This window comes from Hoplias malabaricus, chromosome 16 (assembly GCF_029633855.1).
Source record: "Hoplias malabaricus isolate fHopMal1 chromosome 16, fHopMal1.hap1, whole genome shotgun sequence".
Taxonomy (NCBI): Eukaryota; Metazoa; Chordata; class Actinopteri; order Characiformes; family Erythrinidae; genus Hoplias; species Hoplias malabaricus.
Window position 1 is genome coordinate 17,164,805 of NC_089815.1, and position 20,142 is coordinate 17,184,946.

Genomic DNA, 20,142 nt, shown 5'->3' on the forward strand with positions numbered 1-20,142 from the left:
TTAGAACATTCTAAAACATATCCCTATACAAGCTATAAGAACTTGTGCTGTAAAATATTTATACAATACTACGGTCTTACATTTTTGAGTTCACAGGAATTTTAATTTTAATATGAGAAATTCGTGAGAACTCATCTGCATACTTTATCCACTTATCTTTATTAAACTTTGTACAACTTTTTACTAACTGATTTTGCATCCCAAGGGTAGTCTCCAAGACCAACTTGGTAACTATCAGTGCCTCAAGAAACCAACTATTGTGGCTTTTTATAATCTCAAACCAAAGGAATTTATATATAGTCTTATGTATTCATGCAAACGTGACCTGCCCCCTCGTAGTCTGCACTGAAATAAATGTGGACTAATTCGGATTATGACTTAAGAAAATTATGCAACTCTGTCTGAAAGCTTCTTTATACTGGTCAAGTTGTTTTTCTCCAGTTACATGGTGCAGTATAATTCTGGTGAGAACGAAGAGAGCACATCTGGTAAGTTCAAATTTATGAAGCCTTATTTGTTAAAATGAGATGAATTAATAAATTAACTGCTGTAACTTTGTTGTTCTTATGGTTTAAATTTAATCCCAGTTTATTTTTACAGTGGTAGGAACAACTGCCAAAGGACACGTTCATAGAACAGACTGACTGACTTTTCCTCAGGCAAGATGGTTCAGGAAATATGCGTTTTCTTATTTTCTTTGTCGGCCCTTGGGGTCTTACACATCATGAACACGGTTCCAGCATTTCAAGAGTAAGTATTTAATATATTCAGCTGTTTCACTTAAAACAACAATAGTCTCACTTGATCACAAAATCAACTTATTGACCATCTATCTCTGTTTTCCATGTCTGTGTTTGGTCTGATCATGTGTAGGATTTGCACTGCAAATTTCATGATTCATGTGTTTATCACATTCGGACACTAGAGGGCAGTAAAATAATTTAGTGCTAGTGATTCAACCCATAATAGTCTAAAATACTATGTTACAAACATAATTACAGCAATCGATGTAAACAAACAAAAACACGGAGAATATGCTTTTATAGAAAATCATTTAAAAAAAAGTATAAAAATGACCACAAAAATGTATAAATCAATCGGAACTGATTTAATGTTACGCTAACATGCAGAATGTGTTCCTCAATTTTTTATACAATTAACAGCTAAATGAACTACACAAATATAACTCAGATGGTGATTCTGTGAATTCAACCTTTACTGTGTCTTTCACATGACTAACCAAAGCTCCAGTGAGATTATTGGGTATTGGTATTGTGGATTAATCTTTGCAATAATGTTTTATTAAACTACAGGCCTGTAGCGATCATGCAGAGTGGATTTGCTGTTTTGCTGATTGTGTTCTTGTTGATCTACCTCGCTACCCGCTGGAATCCACCCAAGGATCCCTTGTTCTATGGTATGAATTTTCTGACTGAATTTTTTCAATGGAAGTGAATGTAAAAATATTTTATTCCAAGTAATTTCTATTGGTCCATTCATCACGAAATTTTCACACAATGTGAAGAACATCCGCTGTGTTTAAATGATGCAGTAAACTAAAAATCCACAAAAAATACATGTTTTTAATTGGACAGTGATGATATTAATAGCTGCCTATATTAATATTTCACAGGAGATATATTTTGCCCACTGAGCAACGTCAGAAATAGTCAGTGAGACTGAAACCTCAGTCAGCTTTTTTTTAGAAGCATGGAAAGTTAGGTCACACATCTACATGTATGGCTCCCATTGTCTATTCATTTAGCAAAGCAGCTTACTGTGATCAGAATCAGTGGAATGTTCTAGCACAAACTGGCATTCCACTGGAGTTACACACCATCATAACATAAGAGCCTTCATATGCCCAATCACCCTTTAACCTGAAATGACACAAATTTAAGATAATAAAGTGGCTATGTGTTGCAGGTGCAATATATGTGCCTGCACATTTAATGCTTATTCTGAAATTAAGAGCATGAAGTTCCCCTGCCCTTTGCTCTAGGAACATTCACTGTTGTACTGCTTTAGACAAGATGGTGGAACATTCCTGTGAGGACTGGATGGTATTAAACCCTGAGAACATCAGTGTCTGTGAGGAGTTTGGTGTGTTCTCCCTGTGTCCACGTGGGTTTCCTCCGGGTGCTCCAGTTTGCTCCCACGGTCTAAAAACACACGTTTGTAGGTGGATTGGCATCTCAAAAGTGTCCATAGGTGTGAGTGAATGTGTGAGTGTGTGTGTTGCCGTGTGAAGGACTGGCGCCCCACTCCAGGTTGTATTCCCCGCCTTGTGCCCAATGATTTTGGGTAGGCTCTGGACCCACCACAACCCTGAACTGGATAAGCGCTTACAGATAATGAAAGAATGAATGAACATTAGTGTGGTCAGATAATAATGCAGCATATTCTCATCCCAAAGGTACTGAACACATCTTAGTAGTAAATTTAGGCTCATGTATAGCTGCTCCAGAAAGTTTAAGTAAGTTCCTGTGTTTATATGAGGAATACAACAAATGTTTTGCACATACACCTTGTATTGGGGCATACACCAAAGCTACAATGTGGGGCATACCTTGAAGTAACTGAATTTATTAATTATAAGGGGGCTGTACTAACTATTTGACATATTGTGAAAATTATATGACAGCAGCAATAAACCAGCGAAAAATCCTAGTAGAAGTACGCACAGAACACACAGAGATGCTGGAGGTTCTGGACACAGAGAGCACATATTAACTAATGCTATCATTGGTTAAGGGTCTCATTTGCATCTGTTGACCTTTTGTGGTATTAGTAGAGCCATGTTATTAGAGTAGTGATGCCATAGGGATAATACTGCACAGACCTACTGTGTTTCACGTTAGAGAAGAAAAAAAAACATTAGGAAACAACCAGCCATATCACTGATATGAGGCAAGGTGTTATTTCGATAGGAGTGTTAGTGTCAGATGGGGTGAAAAGTGGGAGCAGAGAGTCTTCTGGGTGACTGCAGAACTTAATGCTAATCCCCCCACTAGGATTGGGGAATCGATAGAGCCCATCTCACCTGTTAGCTAGGTAAGCTAAACCAAGCCCTCCTGAGGATTAGAGGGGCATATCTTGAGAATGAGAGAAAAAGAGTCAGACAGAGAGAATGCCACTATCAGGAAGTATATCAGTTCACAGCAGACCTGTCTTCCACACAGACAGAGCCGCTCTTCTCGGCTCACCCTCGTATCAGCCAGGCCCTCCATCAGATACTCCTGGATGTCAGCATAAGGACAGTTTACAACATCTGCTGTCGCAATCCAACCATGAAATTGAACACAGAAGAGATATCTGCCAAAAATCAGTCGCACAACCAGACACTTGTGTTTCTGCTTGTACCCTGTCACTTTCTTTTCTTTGCTTTGACAGATGAATGTGATGATGAAAAAGACCATATATTTTTTTGTGGGGGGAGGTGGGGAGGGGGGGAGTTGATGCTTTTCTTTATGCTTTGTATACTATCATCAAGAAAAAGCCACTTTTTCTGAAATGGTCATTGAAGTCATTGTCTAGCTATCTAGGACTGTAACATTATTGATGATTAAAATAGTTACAAATTTTCATTAAAATATGTGCTAATCATACACTATACGGTTCTTCAAAATCCATTTATATCCTGACAATAGAATGTAAGTGCCACAGACCATATTTATTTCATTCACAGCACAAATTATCATTGGGTCGGAGCTTTTTTTTTTCTAAACTGGAAATTAAATATATAGCAAAAATGTCGCTCCTACTCACCATGCAAGATCTGGTAGACCAACACTACTGACCCCATCAGAAGAACAGCACCTAAAAACTTTCACTGAGATACAGGATAATCAAGTTCTACCTTCACTTTAGATTCCACTGAAAAGACATATCAATGCTGTGGGTTTGAAAAGATGCTGTTAGGAAGCGGTTACTGTGAAAGTGAAAACACACAAAAGTAAGACTTTATTTATTTATGTCTCTGAATGAAGAATTACCTTTAACAACCAATAATGTACCCAACTTCTGAGACAATAGCTGAAAAATATCCCTCCACACTTACTGTACAATACTGAATCATTTTGTTATACACAGATGATACAAAACCATTCACAGAAGAAGTTATTCTGTTGATTTTATCAGAACATTATATTAAATGGTAAGTGAACAGTTGGTTCTCATATCTGACATGTGGGATGTTGGAGAAATAGGCTGAAAAGAAAAAAATATATATTTTAACAAGTGTCACATATGTTATGTCCATTTGGTCATAAACTATGGGGCTTGAGGGATGATTCCAGTTAGCAATGGTGAGTAGCTACCCACATTATTTAGAGGAAAGACAGACCAACACATATATGGGGCCTGAAGGCCACAAAGGCCAACAGACTAAAGGGGAACACTGTGGCATAATCGCAGAAACCTTTCATTATGGTTACAAAAGCAATTTGTCAAAACACAAAATGCATCGTAACATGGCACGGTGGTGCAGCAGGTAGTGTCGCAGTCACACAGCTCCTGGGACCTGGAGGTTGTGGGTTCGAGTCCTGCTCCGGGTGACTGTCTGTGAGGAGTTTGGTGTCTTCTCCCTGTGTCTGTGTGGGTTTCCTCCGGGTGCTCCTCAGAGAGACCTTTCCCACAGTCCAAAAACACACGTTGGTAGGTGGATTGGCGACTCAAAAGTGTCCGTAGGTGTGAGCGTGTGTTGCCCTGTGAAGGACTGGCGCCCCCTCCAGTGTGTGTGTTCCAGCTTTGTGGCCAATGATTCCAGGTGGGCTCTGGACCCACCTGAACTGGATAAGCGCTTACAGATAATGAATCAATGATTGATTGCTAACACATGTCTTTTTTTAGAAAACCATTGTTAATTTTTGCACACAGTGCATTGAAAAACACTGCTTATAGAATCGAAAGTTCTGGAGCAGCTGCACATGAGCCTAAAGTCAACTGCAAATATAGGGGTTTGCATTGGGAGGTAGATCCATGAAAGTTAGATCCATCTAGCTATCATGTTTGTACACATTTGGAGTGATGTGCAGAAACATTCCTCAGCCCTGTCTTTTCCTTCAGTTTATGTGCAAGGATAAAATTCAGGCTTCAGGATGACTGATACTGCTTTATTTTTAAACATGGCAGTGTAGGTTCTCACAGCAGCAATTCCACAGATTTCAATCCATCAGATGCAAATTTGATTCTGATTATTATTTTTAACCACAGTACATTTATTTTGCTCTTAAACTGAATTAAATTCAAGCTTGAGGCAGTTTATGAACTGTTGCCCCAAGAGGACATTTGATGTTGCCCATTATTCACCCTAACTCCTTACTTAATGAGAAACCAAATATAGCTATATGCTGTGTATAACTTATTCAGTTGTTGTATTTTGAAATAAATAAAGTGTAAAACTCATTTGGCAAGACCTGACACTTAATTTTTATATATTTTTTGTATTCTGTTTGGCTTTGTGCTTTTGGCCCTTGTCCCACCACAAATGTTCTTTTTGTATATTATGGTTTGTCTCCTGGACTCATCAAGAAATGCCATGATGCTGTTGTGTGCTGCAGTGAATTGTCTTATTTGCCCCAGCTGAGCTTTGTAAAGCAACTTAGCACAGGCATCTAAATATACACCTCTCCCTTAAACCTCCCCAGCTTACAAATATCATTATACCCTTCCCACAGTGCAAAAATCAATAGGTGGTGAAATGTTTTCTAATAAAAAGTGGCCAACATTGTTGTTGAGGTTGTTGCGGTGACCCCCTTTCAATAAAAAATAAAGTCTGTTATTCAGTTAGTTCTGAAAATAAAGTCCTGCTCAGTGTTATAGTAAGCATTCTACTGTTTGTGGTTTCTAGGCCTGCTGATAAAGCCTACAATCATTTGAATTCAGAATTTCAAAGGAGCTGTGAAAGAGTCTAATTACACATTTTACGGATGACTTTTTTCAGTCTAAAGCTTTGAATTAAAAGAATGGTAATTGTTATGTCTCCAAAGTGAAAGACTTTTGAATATCTGCCATTATCATTTATTGTATAATCTAAGACAAGTACCGGGATGACACATTTCATAATATACTGGGAGCCAATTCAAAATCTGAACTTTCATTCTGAGCATGTCCCCTTATTGTAGTTTTTTGCATTTGCATAAAAAGCAATCTCATGCGAGCAGTTGATCACCAAATGTTATGAAAACCTATGTGTTTTTCCCCACAGTGTTTGCAGAATTTTGCTTCACCTGTGTCATTGACATTGTAAGTGCTTTGGAATATGATGGCTATATCTCAGGATACCTGGAATTCTATCAAAAGCTGGTCAGTATCATGGTCAGTTTAAAGTTTCATGTCTGATGCTAATTACAGCTCCCAACACTGTCTAATGTTTGCTTGCCTCTCCTATAGGGTGAGCCGTACCTTGGATCGTCATATGCAATCATGATGTGCTATTGGGACGGAGTAGTGCACTTTATCATCTACCTTGTGTTGATTCACCGGATGTCCAACAGGTGGCTTTAGTTGTTCATTCTTTAGTTGTGCACTGGTGCTATGAGGCCAATGTATTTGCTAAGCAAAACATTGGAATTTCTTTTTTAATTCATCTGAGAACTTACATTTACGTTTCGGCATAGCTGCTCCAGATGAGGGTAGGTACATGAGATTTGTCTGATGTAAACAAGGCTTACTGACGTGCAGACTGACCAATTCAATGTTTACAGAGAAGGTTATCGACCAATAACAGTAGGTCGATAACTTTCACTTTATGAGAAACAAAATGTAATTTAATACTATATATAAATTATTAAACTATATATTTTCTGTAAACATGTTTTGTAACAAATTTTAGTACCAAACTGTGTTCAAACTGAACATTTTTTTACTCACTGTCTTATTAGAATCTTTCTTAAACAAATGTTGTCTTTTGGCCAGCCAAGACCAAACTTTTATGCTCCTTTAAGAGCAATTATTGGTAAGTGGTGTGTGAAATAAAATTATTTTTTAAAATATGTATTTATATATTTATTTATTTTTAATCTTTTCAGGAAGCCGTACCGTAATTTGGGCCTTTTCTGGGCTGGCTCGCTAGTAGCCAACATGGTTGTATTTCTGCTGGGGATAGTTGTTGGTGAGTAAAGAAAATGCTTGATAATAATACATACGTGCTCTCAGAAAAAATATTTTATAATTTGAAAAGTACCTGTTTTAAAATCGCAACGATTTTCAAGCTCCTGAGGTAAATATACCTGAACATTATTCTATATTTCAAGGTAAGTATGGCTCAGAGATCTATCCTGCCTTCTGGATCAACATGCCTTTCTTATTGCTGCCTATATGGGGAGCCATGCGTCTATTCCAAAAACCAAGAGAGACGCTTGTAGTGGCAGTATCTAAGGTAATAATTATATTACTTTATGGTTATATGCATGATTTTCAAACTACTGTATTTCTCATAATTATCCTTTCAAAAAAGTTCGGTACTGCTTAATATTGTGTATTATTTAAAAGCATAAGTACAATGATTTATTGTGTAATTTTTACTATAGGCGGAACGTGAACAAAAGAAAGCTCTTATCTGGCGCCCTCTAGATCTGCTGCTTGTTGTCTGTATTCTGGGAACTTTGGGCTTCACGCTTTTCAGAGGACTGGTAAGTTAAGCTCCAAAAATAACACAGAAGCTCATGTTTTGGCTTTGTTTAAAGTAGGGATCAGTAATTTCACCACCAAAACAGCAAACAATATTATAACAGTGATAATTTATTTATAAGAAATTTCTACGACGTATAACTCGCATCACCGAATAACCAAATTGCTTTGTAGTTCTTGAATTAACTTGAAGCGTCACAGAGCAGGTCCCTTCTGCTCCTGTAGGGGGCAGCTATTTTTACTGTAGGTTTAGTCAGGCTTCTAGGTGCTGACTAAAAGGTGAAAATGGCTGCTCCTTTAAGATGACCAGATGCCTAAAACTGATTTCCATTCATCCTTCTGTTTAATTATTTTCTTTTTATGTGGGAGATGAAGAATGGTTATAGGCTCCAAAAGAAAAGCTGTTCATGACTAAAAGCTTTTATTGCTCAATGTTGTTATTTGCTTTTTCCATCTAGGCAGTTCTGGATTGCCCAATGGAAATGTTCACATCATATGTGAATCAGTATGAGCCATATTTGAAGGATCCCGTGGGCTTCCCCAAGGTTATGGTATGAGCATTAAGCTTTGCTGAAATTACCTCACCAGAGTAACTATGTGTTTTCCAGTAATCTCATTTACATGGTGTAGATAACCACATCATCCTAACATATTCAAACAGAACTGCTTGGGGCAAGCTCCAAGCTTGCTACAACTCTACTCCCTTGTACACAGAAATGCTGCTGTGATCAGATTAGCAGTTTTCATTATTACTACTCAGCATGAGAGGTGAAATGCCTGGAGCAATTCAACACTCCCTCCTGTGTCACCTAATCTTTCTCTGTATACAATCCCAGCCCACCTTAGTGTCCAACATGTTTTGTTTTTGTTTGGCCCAGGTTTTTAATCAGGCCAACAGGTTATCAAGAGTCTTTGGTTGGGCTGGAGTACAGGCGTGATGGCAGCCCATTGATCAGGCAGGAGAAGGGCTGTAAGGAGTTGATAAGCTAATCTTTCCCCCAAGTCCTCAATGAAGCCCTCTTTTAACCCGCCCTCTCTCTCTCTCTCTCTCACACACACACACACACACACACACACACACACACAGAGGATATAGACTGTGAGCAATATTTGTGTGTCTTCATTAAGGGATAAAGAATGAACCTTATTGTTTATAGCTACTGTGTTATTGTGTGTAAAATTTGTACACTCATGGAAGTATGTTTAAAACTATCATTTAGATGAATTACAGAAAGCATGTCAAAAACTTTAAGTGATCTGCATAAACTGCTCAGCAGCAAGAAGCTGATTGGATGCTAGCTCATTATGACACCACTTAAATGTTGTTCTTTGTTTGTAGTTATGGGAGGAGCTTAAATTTTGTTCATTTAAACATTTGTGAACATATACATCAGGGCTTTGCATGTTCTCACTATTGCTTACTGTGATAGCTAGTTCATTTTATTTGTTATACTGAGATTTTGATCATTATGGTTTGAATAAAATGACAAGACAAATGTATTCTTGAGATGGAGAAAAATGTTTTAGCAAAAGCTAGAAAGTCAAAAAACTATGGCTTGCATTTATTATCATGTTAAAACAGTAAAGAATGATACAGCCTTTATGGCTTCTATAGAAAATAAAGATATTGTGGTGCTCATAGTGTTTCACAGCTTTTTAAACAGATTATTACATTCAAAAGCTAGATGGCAGTGTGTTATGTTCTATTTTGCTGTTATTTCATTTTTAAAAAATATGGTTTAAAATTGTTTTCATGTTTTTGTTCAGTAGTTTTTCCCCCCACTGCAGCATTTAAGCAGCATTATGCAAATATATCCTACAACCACAAGGAATCCCTGGAGACCTAGGAAACCATACCGATTGTGAGCTAAAGACTAGTAAATAGTTTTTAGCATTTAGCAAGCTAGTATTTCATTTTAATCTCCAGTGACTGCAAGAGCTTTCTGGGAGTTATGGTGCATGCCATTATGTCTGTTTTGGGTTTCACTTGCCCTCTGAAACCACTGATGCTGATAAACCAGTGAAGACAGATGCCTAGGCACAGCCTAGACTCTTTCCACTGAGAACAGCAGGGCATATTTGATTGGCTCTCTCTCCTTCCTCTCCTACTCATTCATTAGGATTCATCAAGGCCACAGTGAAGTGTATAAGCAATTTTCCGAAGGTATATCTGGGTCCCATTACTGCGGCAACATGACTTTCATGCTTCAGTAATTTACTTGCTGGGCCTGTTTTCAAAGTCGTCCGCGTGTTTCTTTTTCTTTACATACATGCTATCACAGTCTAATGCCTCTGATTGATGAGACAACGACACTAGTTTGTATATGATCTCACAGTAATGTGCTATTGATTGTGAGGGACTGAATTCACTGCCTGCTGCTCCCCTCTGCATGCTTAAAGGCAGCTGGGCAGCAGAAGCAGTTCTGCCCTTGAGGGTGAAGTTGAACTGCATTAATTTGTGATCAGAGCAGAGCAGTGTGGTGTAGGCCAGGCAATGCTGACTCACATATAACTACAAAGCTGCTGGCTGCTGTCTGATGCACTGATCTCTGCTGTAGATGCTGCTACTCCTGTTCCATGCCCTTCCCCTCCTCGGCTCCTTTGTTTATGGACTGATAACACCTGGCTGCACCTGGATGCTGGACTGGACCATCTACCTTGCTGGTGCCATGTTACAGGTGAAGTAATGCAAATACAAAATCACCACTAACTGCATACATTGGAAAATGATATTTCTTCTTTTGATTCTATAATGAGAACTATTCCTAAAATGCTTGACTGGTTTTGTGTGATTATATCTACAGAAAAGTGTTTTATTCTGTAGCCACAAATTCAAGTTAAAACTAACAAATGCAAAGAAAATAAAAACATATAACAAGATCCAGAAACACGGCTGCTTTTATGGGCTCAAGCTCATTTAAGAGTTAAAGGCAAAATGGAAAAGTGTCCTGTGGTCTCACAAATCTAATTTTATCATATCACGATATTTCAGGGTATTTTGGCGATAAAAATATTCTTGTTTATATGACACAACACTGAAAACTACTTTTACTAATTATATTAAATATTACATATTACCATGGTTTACTGCACGTCAGTTATTTTGTAACCAAACCACTTCCAAACTACTGAAGTCACTGCCTTTTATTTTGTAGCAATTTTTTCCACCTCAGAGACACTATCCTCCATATTTTTCAATGTGTCTAAATGACTCATGTAAACAATGATGTCACAACATAAACAAGTCTGAACATCACTATTACCACAATATTACCACACCAGACAGAAAACAAGACCAGAATGGGGAAATGTAGCAGGGGTCATTTGTTTCATCTTCCTTGTCCATTATAATCTACTCTCTCCACCCCTTGCATTGTTGTTGTTTTTTCTATGTAACCCCAAAGTCAAAGTCTGTCCATTATAATCTGTTATCTCCATCCACTGCATTGGGTTTTTTTTTTAATGCTGCTTGGGAGACAATGTTGGAGTTGTCCGTCTATAGCAGTGTTTTAGACGAGAGGCCATCAAACGTAACTATGATCAAAGGCCCGGTCTGTAGGAGCTCATCTGGCGCCCCTCTCGCTCACAGTATAGGGGCAGAGCTGCCAGGGGAGTCAGCGTTTCTAATCAAAGCAGTGCATGCAACCATGCTGGATACTGTAGCATCTCCCTTTCAGCCTAGGCTATAGATGTTTGGCAGTAGATGCTAATGAATGTAGCTCAGCGTCAAAGTGGGAGAGGACAACATCCGATTGCAGTCCCTTCTTACATTATATTATATTTATATTTGATACACTGCTAATTTTGCAAGTTTTCCCACCTACAAAGAATGGAGAGGTCTGTAATTTTTATCATAGGTACAGTTCAACTGTGAGAGACACAGATGCAATCACATTGCATGATTTTTAAAAAGATTATTTGCATTTTATTGCATGAAAAATGTATTTGATCACCTACCAAACAGCAAGAATTCTGGCTCTCACAGATCTGTTTTTCTTTAAGAAGCCCTCCTATTCTGCACGAATTACCTGTATTAATTACACCTGTCCACACACTCATTCAATCACACTCCAACCTCTCCACCATGCCCAAGACCAAAGAGTTGTCTAAGGACACCAGGGACAAAACGGTAGACCTACACAAGGCTGGGATGGGCTACAGGACAATAGGCAAGCAGCTTGGTGAGAAGGCAACAACATAAGATGACTGTCAGTCTTCCTCGATCTGGGGCTCCATGCAAGATCTCACCTTGTGGGGTAAAGATGATTCTGAGAAAGGTCAGGAATCAGCCCTGAACTCCACGGGAGGACGTGGTCAATGACCTGAAGAGAGCTGCCACCTCATTCTCAAATATGACCGTTAGTAACACACTACGCCGTCATGATTTAAAATCCTGGGTCCCCCAGCTCACACCAACAAATGTCCAGGCCTGTATGAAGTTTGCCAATGGCCATCTAAGGAATGGCTCTGTAAGAAGCATTTCAAGGTCCTGGAGTGGTCTAGCCAGTCTCCAGACCTGAACCCAATAGAAAATCTTTGGCGGGAGCGGAAACTCAATGTTACCCAGCGACAGCCCCAAAACCTGAAAGATCTGGAGAAGATCTTTATTGAGGAGTGGGCCAAAATCCCTTTTGTGTGGGCAAACTTGGTCAAGAACTACAGGAAACGTCTGACCTCTGTAATTGCAAACAAAGGTTTCTGTACCAAATATTAAGTTCTGTGTGTATATATAATTACTGATCACCAGTTTGTATATATTTAGTTTGATATGTTTGTGCAAGAATAAATATAACCAGGTGAAGAGACAACTCATGAATTAACAGCTGTTGGTGTACCATTTTATAGCATGTACAGTACCATGCAAAAGTCAGGAAACAGCCTACATTTTTTTGTTAAAAATCTTATTTTCTCCCCATTTTAGTCATTGGCAATGCTTTAGCTACAACTCTCCCAATCATACAATTCTAAAAAGCTGCTTTCTTAGAGACATGTAAAGACCTCAATTATTTGGAATGGCTGCTAACTTGACACGTATGATTACCTCAACATGTTTGGAAGAGGACACTGTTGGGTGAACAATCCACCCAGAGAAAGATAAAGGACAGTTATGCTCTCTTGGAAACCCAGCCACAGATGGCAGGGCAAACGCTACTTTTTTAATTCACTTTTCAGGAGATGAAGTATATTTGTATGGAAAGTAAATATAAGATAAACAAATGACATAAAAACCTATGAAAAACATTTCTTTCATTCATTATCTGTAACCGCTTATCCAGTTCAGGGTCACGGTGGGTCCGGAGCCTACCCAGAATCACTGGGCGCAAGGCAGGAACATATCCTGTAGGGGGCACCAGTCTTTCGCAGGGGGACACTTACACATTCACTAATACCTATGGAAACCCATGCGGACACGGGAAGAACCCCTCACACACACCCCCCCACACAAGTACTCCTCACTGCAGAACCAGAAATCCACAGGTTGATCACATCCAGCTCTGGCCACATCCAACTCCTTCTTCATGGGAGGTTAGGGATAGGTTGTACTGGGAGGAGCCAGTTGTAGTCTAATCCAATGAAAACACAATGAGGGAGGAGCTGGATCACATCCAACTCCTCCCTATGGATTTCAGGTTCTGCAGCACCAGCCTTCTCGAAGTACACAAAACTCCTCATAGACAGTCACTACAAAGTAGTGCTTGGACCCACAACCCCAGGAGCTGTGCGACAGCTACCTTTTGCATCACTGTGCCACCCCATGACAAAATATAACATTAAATGATACAGGATTAGTGTGAGTGTGCCTAGACTTCATTTTAATTACAGCTTTTCATTTTTTAAACTGAAATCAGCATTTTTCCTTTTTTTAATTCAGTTTTAAAAGTTTATAGCCTTGTCTGCATTGTCTGCTTCTTACGACCCATGTGCTGTTCCAGACACATTCAGGAATTTTTTAGGTCTTTTGAGGTGGCCAGTTCTCTTTGATTTTGCAATGTTATTAATAGATTTAATTTAGTTCAACCTTAACCCTAACCTTGTGTGGTCTTGTTTTGATGCTCTTTCTGTAGACCCAGTGGTGTCACATTGGAGCCACTCTGCACCCTCGCACAGCTGAAGTGTACCATGCTCCTGAGTCCACCCTGCTAAGTGTTCTGCTCCTTAACCTGCTGTACGCACTGGTGCCTCTGCTGCTGGCCCTACGGTGCACAGGGGATCCGGCCTTTTTCATGTCCACTGCATCCGTGATTCAGACTAATAATGAGAAAAAGTGGAATTAAACAGATGATATTTCAAACAGATGCAAAAAATATATATATCTAAATATAATCCATAATTCAAAAGAAGCTTTACATGGAAGAACAAGCAAACAGAAATCAGAGGTGGGGTTTGCATATATTGAAATATTATTCCCCTGATTTTCGGAATTCAATAATATAATAACATATCATTTCCAGTGGTAAATAATATCCAGTGTTACACTTATACATTTGCATAAACTCTACAGTCTGACCTTTTAGCCCCTCAATTCAGAGCAAAACATTTTCTTCCCATGCTCTAACAGCACAGATTCAGTGCAAAGGATTATAGAAACCAGCACTCCGCTCTGAAAGCCATTGCCAGGACTGAGTGTAGAAGGCTCAGGGTCTCTCCAGAGGACAATTTAGAATTACATGAAAACAGGGATTGTTAAACCACACTTTTGTCCAGGGCCATGAGACAAGACCATTAAAAGAGGTCTGCTTATTTAACCTGTGGCCTCTGAAACCATTTTATGGAGCAATTTGTGCTGACTCATCTCTGCTTGTTGCAGGGATTTAGCCCATTCCTGTCCACCACCAGCAATTTTCGATGGCCTAGTTTGTTGAAATGAAATAAAAGATACAATTCTGGATTTGTACTTGCCAGGTTTTTCTTTAAATAATTAACAGCATTAATAAAAATGACAACACTAATAATTAGTGTATTTTTCTTGACAGTACTGTCACTGTAAACTTCACTTGGGAGTTCTTAAATTAGTTCAGTGCTTCCGTCTTACTCAGCAGGTTTTTCATGCTGATGTGAGTAAGTGCATTATTTGCTTGCACATGCAAACACTCAGTGGGACCCTCCGAATTAGTTCTGCCTTTCCAATGCACTTCCAGGAATTGATGTGTGCCACTGAGGACATCTATACATGTCTTCGGCTGCTCAGAAAAGCTCAGGAGATGGAAATTTGTCCCAGCGCTGTGCTTAACCTTAGAATGCTGAGTCAGTAGTTTCATAATTATGTACAGTGGCACAAGCCTGCACTTACTGAGCAGGTGGCAACATAGTCTCTTTACTGTCTGGATGGTTGAAGCTGTAAATGGCCAGAAAGCACAGTTAAAAACATTTAATTAATTGGCATTGTTTTTAGACACATTAGTAAACACACATAATTCTGTGATGTGTTCTGGTACAGACAGCAGCTGAAATGGAAAAAGTTGGGGGGGGGGGATGACAATGGTGATTATTCCGGAACACAATCATGCAGAAAGATCAAAACAGAACATTATATAGAGTTTTGATCACTATAACCATATCATTCTTTAAAACAACACTTTATCAAAAAGTCTTAAATAATTAGTAACCTTATAGAAATGCGTGTATATCAGCAAATTCCCCAAGGTCAGATAGGGATAGTAAGTGTCAATATCAAGTCATTTGACATGAATACTTGACCTAATTTGCGTTTCAATGTTTATTACTGACATAAACATAGAACATTTAAGTTAAAAGCTTTGTCAGTGTTCATTATTTTTATTTTGTAAGGGAAAACAAACATTTTAATTATTTTTTTCTGCATTATTCAAATTTTGAGTTGTAAACAAAATCACTCCTTTTTTAAATCACCCACTGGTCATTGATCAAACCTGTAAAAACTATTCTTTATCACGTTCATCAAAATGACACGTAATTTCCAAGGTCTCAGTGTTGCTTCCACACAGCTACATAATACATACAATGTGGGTTTAATCCCTGACTCAGGTCACTGTCTGAGAGTAGTTTGCTGTGTTCTCTCAGTGACTTCGTGAGTTTCCTCCAGGTGCTCTGGTTTCTTCCCAGGGTCCCCCCAAAAAAAGTGGATTGGTGCCCCATCCTGGATGTTTATGGTTTACCACCTGTGGCTCCGAACCCTGACACAAAGAACATTCTGAAAATGTTAAGAAAATTCATTCAACACTGTTGCCCTGTGAAGGTCTGGTGCCCACTCCAGGATGTATTCCCGCCTTGCGCCCAATGATTCCAGGTAGGTTCTGGACCCACTGTGACCCTGAATTGGATAAGCGCTTACAGATAATGGATGGATCGATGGATTCAGCACTGTCAACTCAGCGACTGAATGGTGAATCGAGATCCAGTTGAAATCCAGTCTCAGTATCTTTGGTAATGCTCACAGACACACAAATTTATTGCTTTTTTGTGTTTTTATGATAATCCTGTTTTCCTCTGGTTCATTGTACAACATTATTTTCCTGTTATTTTTTAGATTTTTTTTTTTGGTTGACTTCTCCAAACTGTACAAGATGAATATCTACAATGGTAGCACATAGAACACCGGTACGTTTTTCAGACTGGTCAGAAACTGCATCTAGGAGTCATGGAAACAAATCTGACAACTATATCTTTAAAGTAATTTCCAGTTTTCCATTAAATTTTCTACATGGATCATCGGTCCTCCTTGTTTGTTTCTGGAGAATGATTTGACTCTGCACATGCATAAATTAGTTTTGCACCACTGAGATATTTGGTTCAAAAGTGAGAGCGTGTGGAAGTTGTCATGTGTGAGGGAAAAAGACAGCTTTCAGCATGTTTAATTTGCTGTCCAGTTAAATTTGTGAGAGAAAACACTGAACAGTGCACATTATACCACACACTTTAACAACATTCTGTTAATTTGAGAAATACTCATGAATGAACTAAAATACCTGATGTGAGAGGTTATATTCAGCACACAAACACAGTGATATCAGTACACACACAGGGAGAGAGAGAGTAATTAGTTCTGATGTTGTGCTGTTCAGTGTGTGAAATGCTGTGTAAACATCATTGGACTAAATGGTTTTTGATAGTAATTTTTAAACATACTTTATGCTCCAGCTTCTCATGTGACGCATAGTTCCATAAAAATGTCATACTTTTTTTAATATTAGGTTTTAATATTGTAATCTAATGTAGTTATTTACTGTTACTAAAGGCAGTATGGGACAAAAATGACAGGTATATGGGATGCTGTTTGTAGTTTACTAAATTGAACTTACTGCCACCTTTTTGCCATTCCCTCAGAATAAAGATGTTAACAGCTTCTTACAAGATCATCAGGGGATATTTCATAAATCAGAATTCATTTTTAACGTTTTAAGTTGTACCAAATTAAAGCCTGTTCAGTTGGAAAACCAAGGACCATTCAAAAAGGAAAATCCTCAACTTAAATTATATTTAACTGTAAGATCCTGCTCTCAGGTTACAAAAATGTACTTCTGAATTCACTGTATGACTGCACACATACAGAAATATTTAATGCACATATTCATACAGTAATAGCCTGATGTGTTAAGCGGTTCCGGTTTGCAATGCAGTGATACTTTTACATAAAGGAGACGGGTTGTTTGATATTTAATGTGATACTTGGAATTAAATTCATTCATAAATATTAATTTATGGCTTGACTATTTTAGTGCTCAGCAACATGTTACATTTTCTGTAGTTCATGTAAATCTTTTGATCTGACACGTCTAAATATATATATATATATTTTTATTAAATACATACATAGACAAAATAGATATGAAAATTAAATGAAATATAGGTTTACACAAATGCCCAGCATAGTTGGTATGAAATTAAGCTCATGTCAAATTCGTTCCAGTTCGTGTTATAGAAACCATAGATAACTGACTGTTCATATTTTAGATAAACTGATTTAACTCAATAATCGCTATATAACTGCCGTTGAGGATGCTGCCGGATCCAGGTAACACATGCTCTACAAATTTGAGAGGTGCTGGATCGTGTTCCAGTTGCTCACTCTTGAAGATAAAGCTCTTCTTTGATTTGGAAAACAGTCCAAAGCTTGAAGGTCAGCGCATGCGCCGTCCAAATCGGGGTAGATCGCGAAAACCTGGTAGTGACAGGGTTCCACACCATTATTAGTTCCCACCATCTAAAATATGTGGAATTTCCCTAATTCAGATACACACCGCGACCCTGAACTGGATAAGCGGTTACAGATAATGAATGAATGAATGAATGATAATTCAGATACAGCGGTAAATGAGTTACATGATGTAAAGAATCGGCAGCCTATGTTTTGCTTATTGATCATAGCAAAATCAAAACAAAATTAATTCTTGACATTTCTGCGAAAAAACAAAACATACTTTTTTTCTTGGAGAATGCGGGCATCGATCCCGCTACCTCTCGCATGCTAAGCGAGCGCTCTACCATTTGAGCTAATTCCCCAGTACAACAGAGAGGGGAGGTGAGCTGAGCTTGATAGTTAGCAAGCACGCTCACACTGTTGACAACAAATAAAAACTCGTCTATAAATCTTTTAAGTACGATAAATATTTCCTTGCCCTAGTTCGAGCACTCTTAGATATTGAGCTTGATATTGACCGTGGAGAGAAATAACACAATCAAGAAAAGAGGTCGCCAATGACGTTATTTAACGTTAATAAAAATTACGTTAAAATTAACGTTAGCTTGATAAATGTTTGTCAACCGTACGTTCGGACATGTTTAGTTGGTACATTCTTAATGCCGAATGTAAATATTTTAGGAATAAAAGTAAAGTGATGTATTGGACAGGTGCCTCATCCAGGATGTGTTCATGTCTCACGCGGTCCTGTGACTCAGGTGTTCTCAAGAGTTCTGCTGCTTGGTAGAAAAAATCAACTGTTGCGTGAACAGGTAGCAGAGTCTATAGATTGGGGTTCCATTTCCAGTGGTATCACCCAAAGATATAACACTCATACTGTTATGAGTAATATTTTAATTATAAAAGTGTGCTGTAAGAATAAGGGAGCACATTTGTATACTAGCTATATTATAACCATTTAATAGAGAATTCTGGGGAGAAGTCCCCATATCAAATAAGGTTTGAACTTGTAAAACTTGAACATAAAATGTTTACATTACTCAATATCTATGTTCCCTCTGGGAGTGAAGTATATTTTCTGGTAGGCTTGCAGATCACATCAATTAATTAAGTAACAAACAAACAAACAAACAAATAAGTAAGGAAGTAAGTTGATACATAAATGAATAAATCTTGATGACAGACCTAAGAAAACATTGTGGAGCTTAAATACTGGAATGCTGAATGATCCCGCACTACATGTGCACATACATTGTCTGAAACCGCTTAACCACTTCAGGGTCCCGGTGGGTCCGGAGCCTACCCGGAATCACTGGGCGCAAGGCAGGAACCCTGGTGGGGGCACCAGTCCTTCACAGGGCGACATTCTGTGACTATTTCTGTCATTTTCTATAAATAAGGAATGCAGCTACTATTTTGAATTGACTGTAGTTCTGAATGTAATTATAGATCCTTTAAAATTATTTACAGTGTGCCTACAGGGAAGGACATGGTCAGCCACTTTCCTTACAGGCACTAGCAGAGTTTCATGGTGCTTTGTACTTGTTAGTTTCAGGACATGTGATTTACCACAATTATCCTCATCACATACTTTGGAGATATTTAACACTTGTTTGCCTATATGTATTGAGGCATTACATGTAATGAGTGTTTCACTTCTGCTCTCTGCCACAGAGAGAAAAAAACCTTGGTAACACTTTAAATTACAGCACGCTACTTACTGGGTAAGTACAGAGTAAGTACCTTTTAAGAAAGATTTAAGATAAAAAAAAATAAGTAAAGGGTATGATACTCGAAATATGTGGTATTACAGGATATCTTACAAACATTTTACAAATAATATTGTTTTTCATAGTTCTTTAAAACTGTCCTTTTAATAATTAACTATATTTGAAATTAAATTTACAGAAATGTGATAACATAATGGGCCTTTATTTTAAAATGACATAAAAGAATGCCTTGGTAAAATGATTGACACATTCAGATGTTGTACTATCATTTGTAGATGAAATTATTGAAGCATCCTTTTTAAAAAATGTAGTATAAAATCGATAGAAATGTCATCATTTAAGAGCATTTATTTTGAAATGTCACAATGTCTTGTTATCATCATGACTTGTGGCTTTTCTTTTTAAATCAGTTCACCTACACGCTCTAACTCTAATGTTTAGGTATGTACGATGTCGATGTCACTGTCACCCGAGCATAAGATGCCGATCCCATTGTCATGTGCCAGCGTCACCCGAACGTAAAATGCCGATGCCTTTCCATGTATTTTTCCGCTGCATTACACAATCTTAGTTTACTGATATTTTTTGCTTGATTGTTCCAAAACTGCACCCGGCTAATTAAATGTAAAAAAAACAAAATGCACCATAATTATCTTATCATTT

General features: G+C 38.2%; 1 protein-coding gene across 1 annotated transcript; it reads left to right on the plus strand.

Moving 5' to 3' along the window:
- Positions 1-621: 621 nt before the first annotated feature.
- tm6sf2b (transmembrane 6 superfamily member 2b) lies at positions 622-14,478 on the plus strand. The gene is made up of 10 exons (XM_066648256.1): positions 622-750; positions 1,314-1,417; positions 6,209-6,306; positions 6,394-6,497; positions 7,032-7,114; positions 7,257-7,381; positions 7,533-7,634; positions 8,091-8,183; positions 10,191-10,310; positions 13,698-14,478. Exons 1-10 carry the CDS (start codon positions 665-667, stop codon positions 13,905-13,907), a joined length of 1,125 nt encoding a protein of 374 aa, XP_066504353.1. The 5' UTR covers positions 622-664; the 3' UTR covers positions 13,908-14,478.
- The last annotated feature ends 5,664 nt before the right edge of the window (positions 14,479-20,142 follow it).

Excerpts from the sequence above, each read along its gene's own strand:
- tm6sf2b (XM_066648256.1), top strand. The coding sequence starts at position 665 with ATGGTTCAGGAAATATGCGTTTTCTTATTTTCTTTGTCGGCCCTTGGG. Across the intron at positions 7,115-7,256 it reads TCTGCTGGGGATAGTTGTTG|GTAAGTATGGCTCAGAGATC; the intron begins GTGAGTAAAGAA and ends CTATATTTCAAG. Across the intron at positions 10,311-13,697 it reads TTGCTGGTGCCATGTTACAG|ACCCAGTGGTGTCACATTGG; the intron begins GTGAAGTAATGC and ends CTCTTTCTGTAG.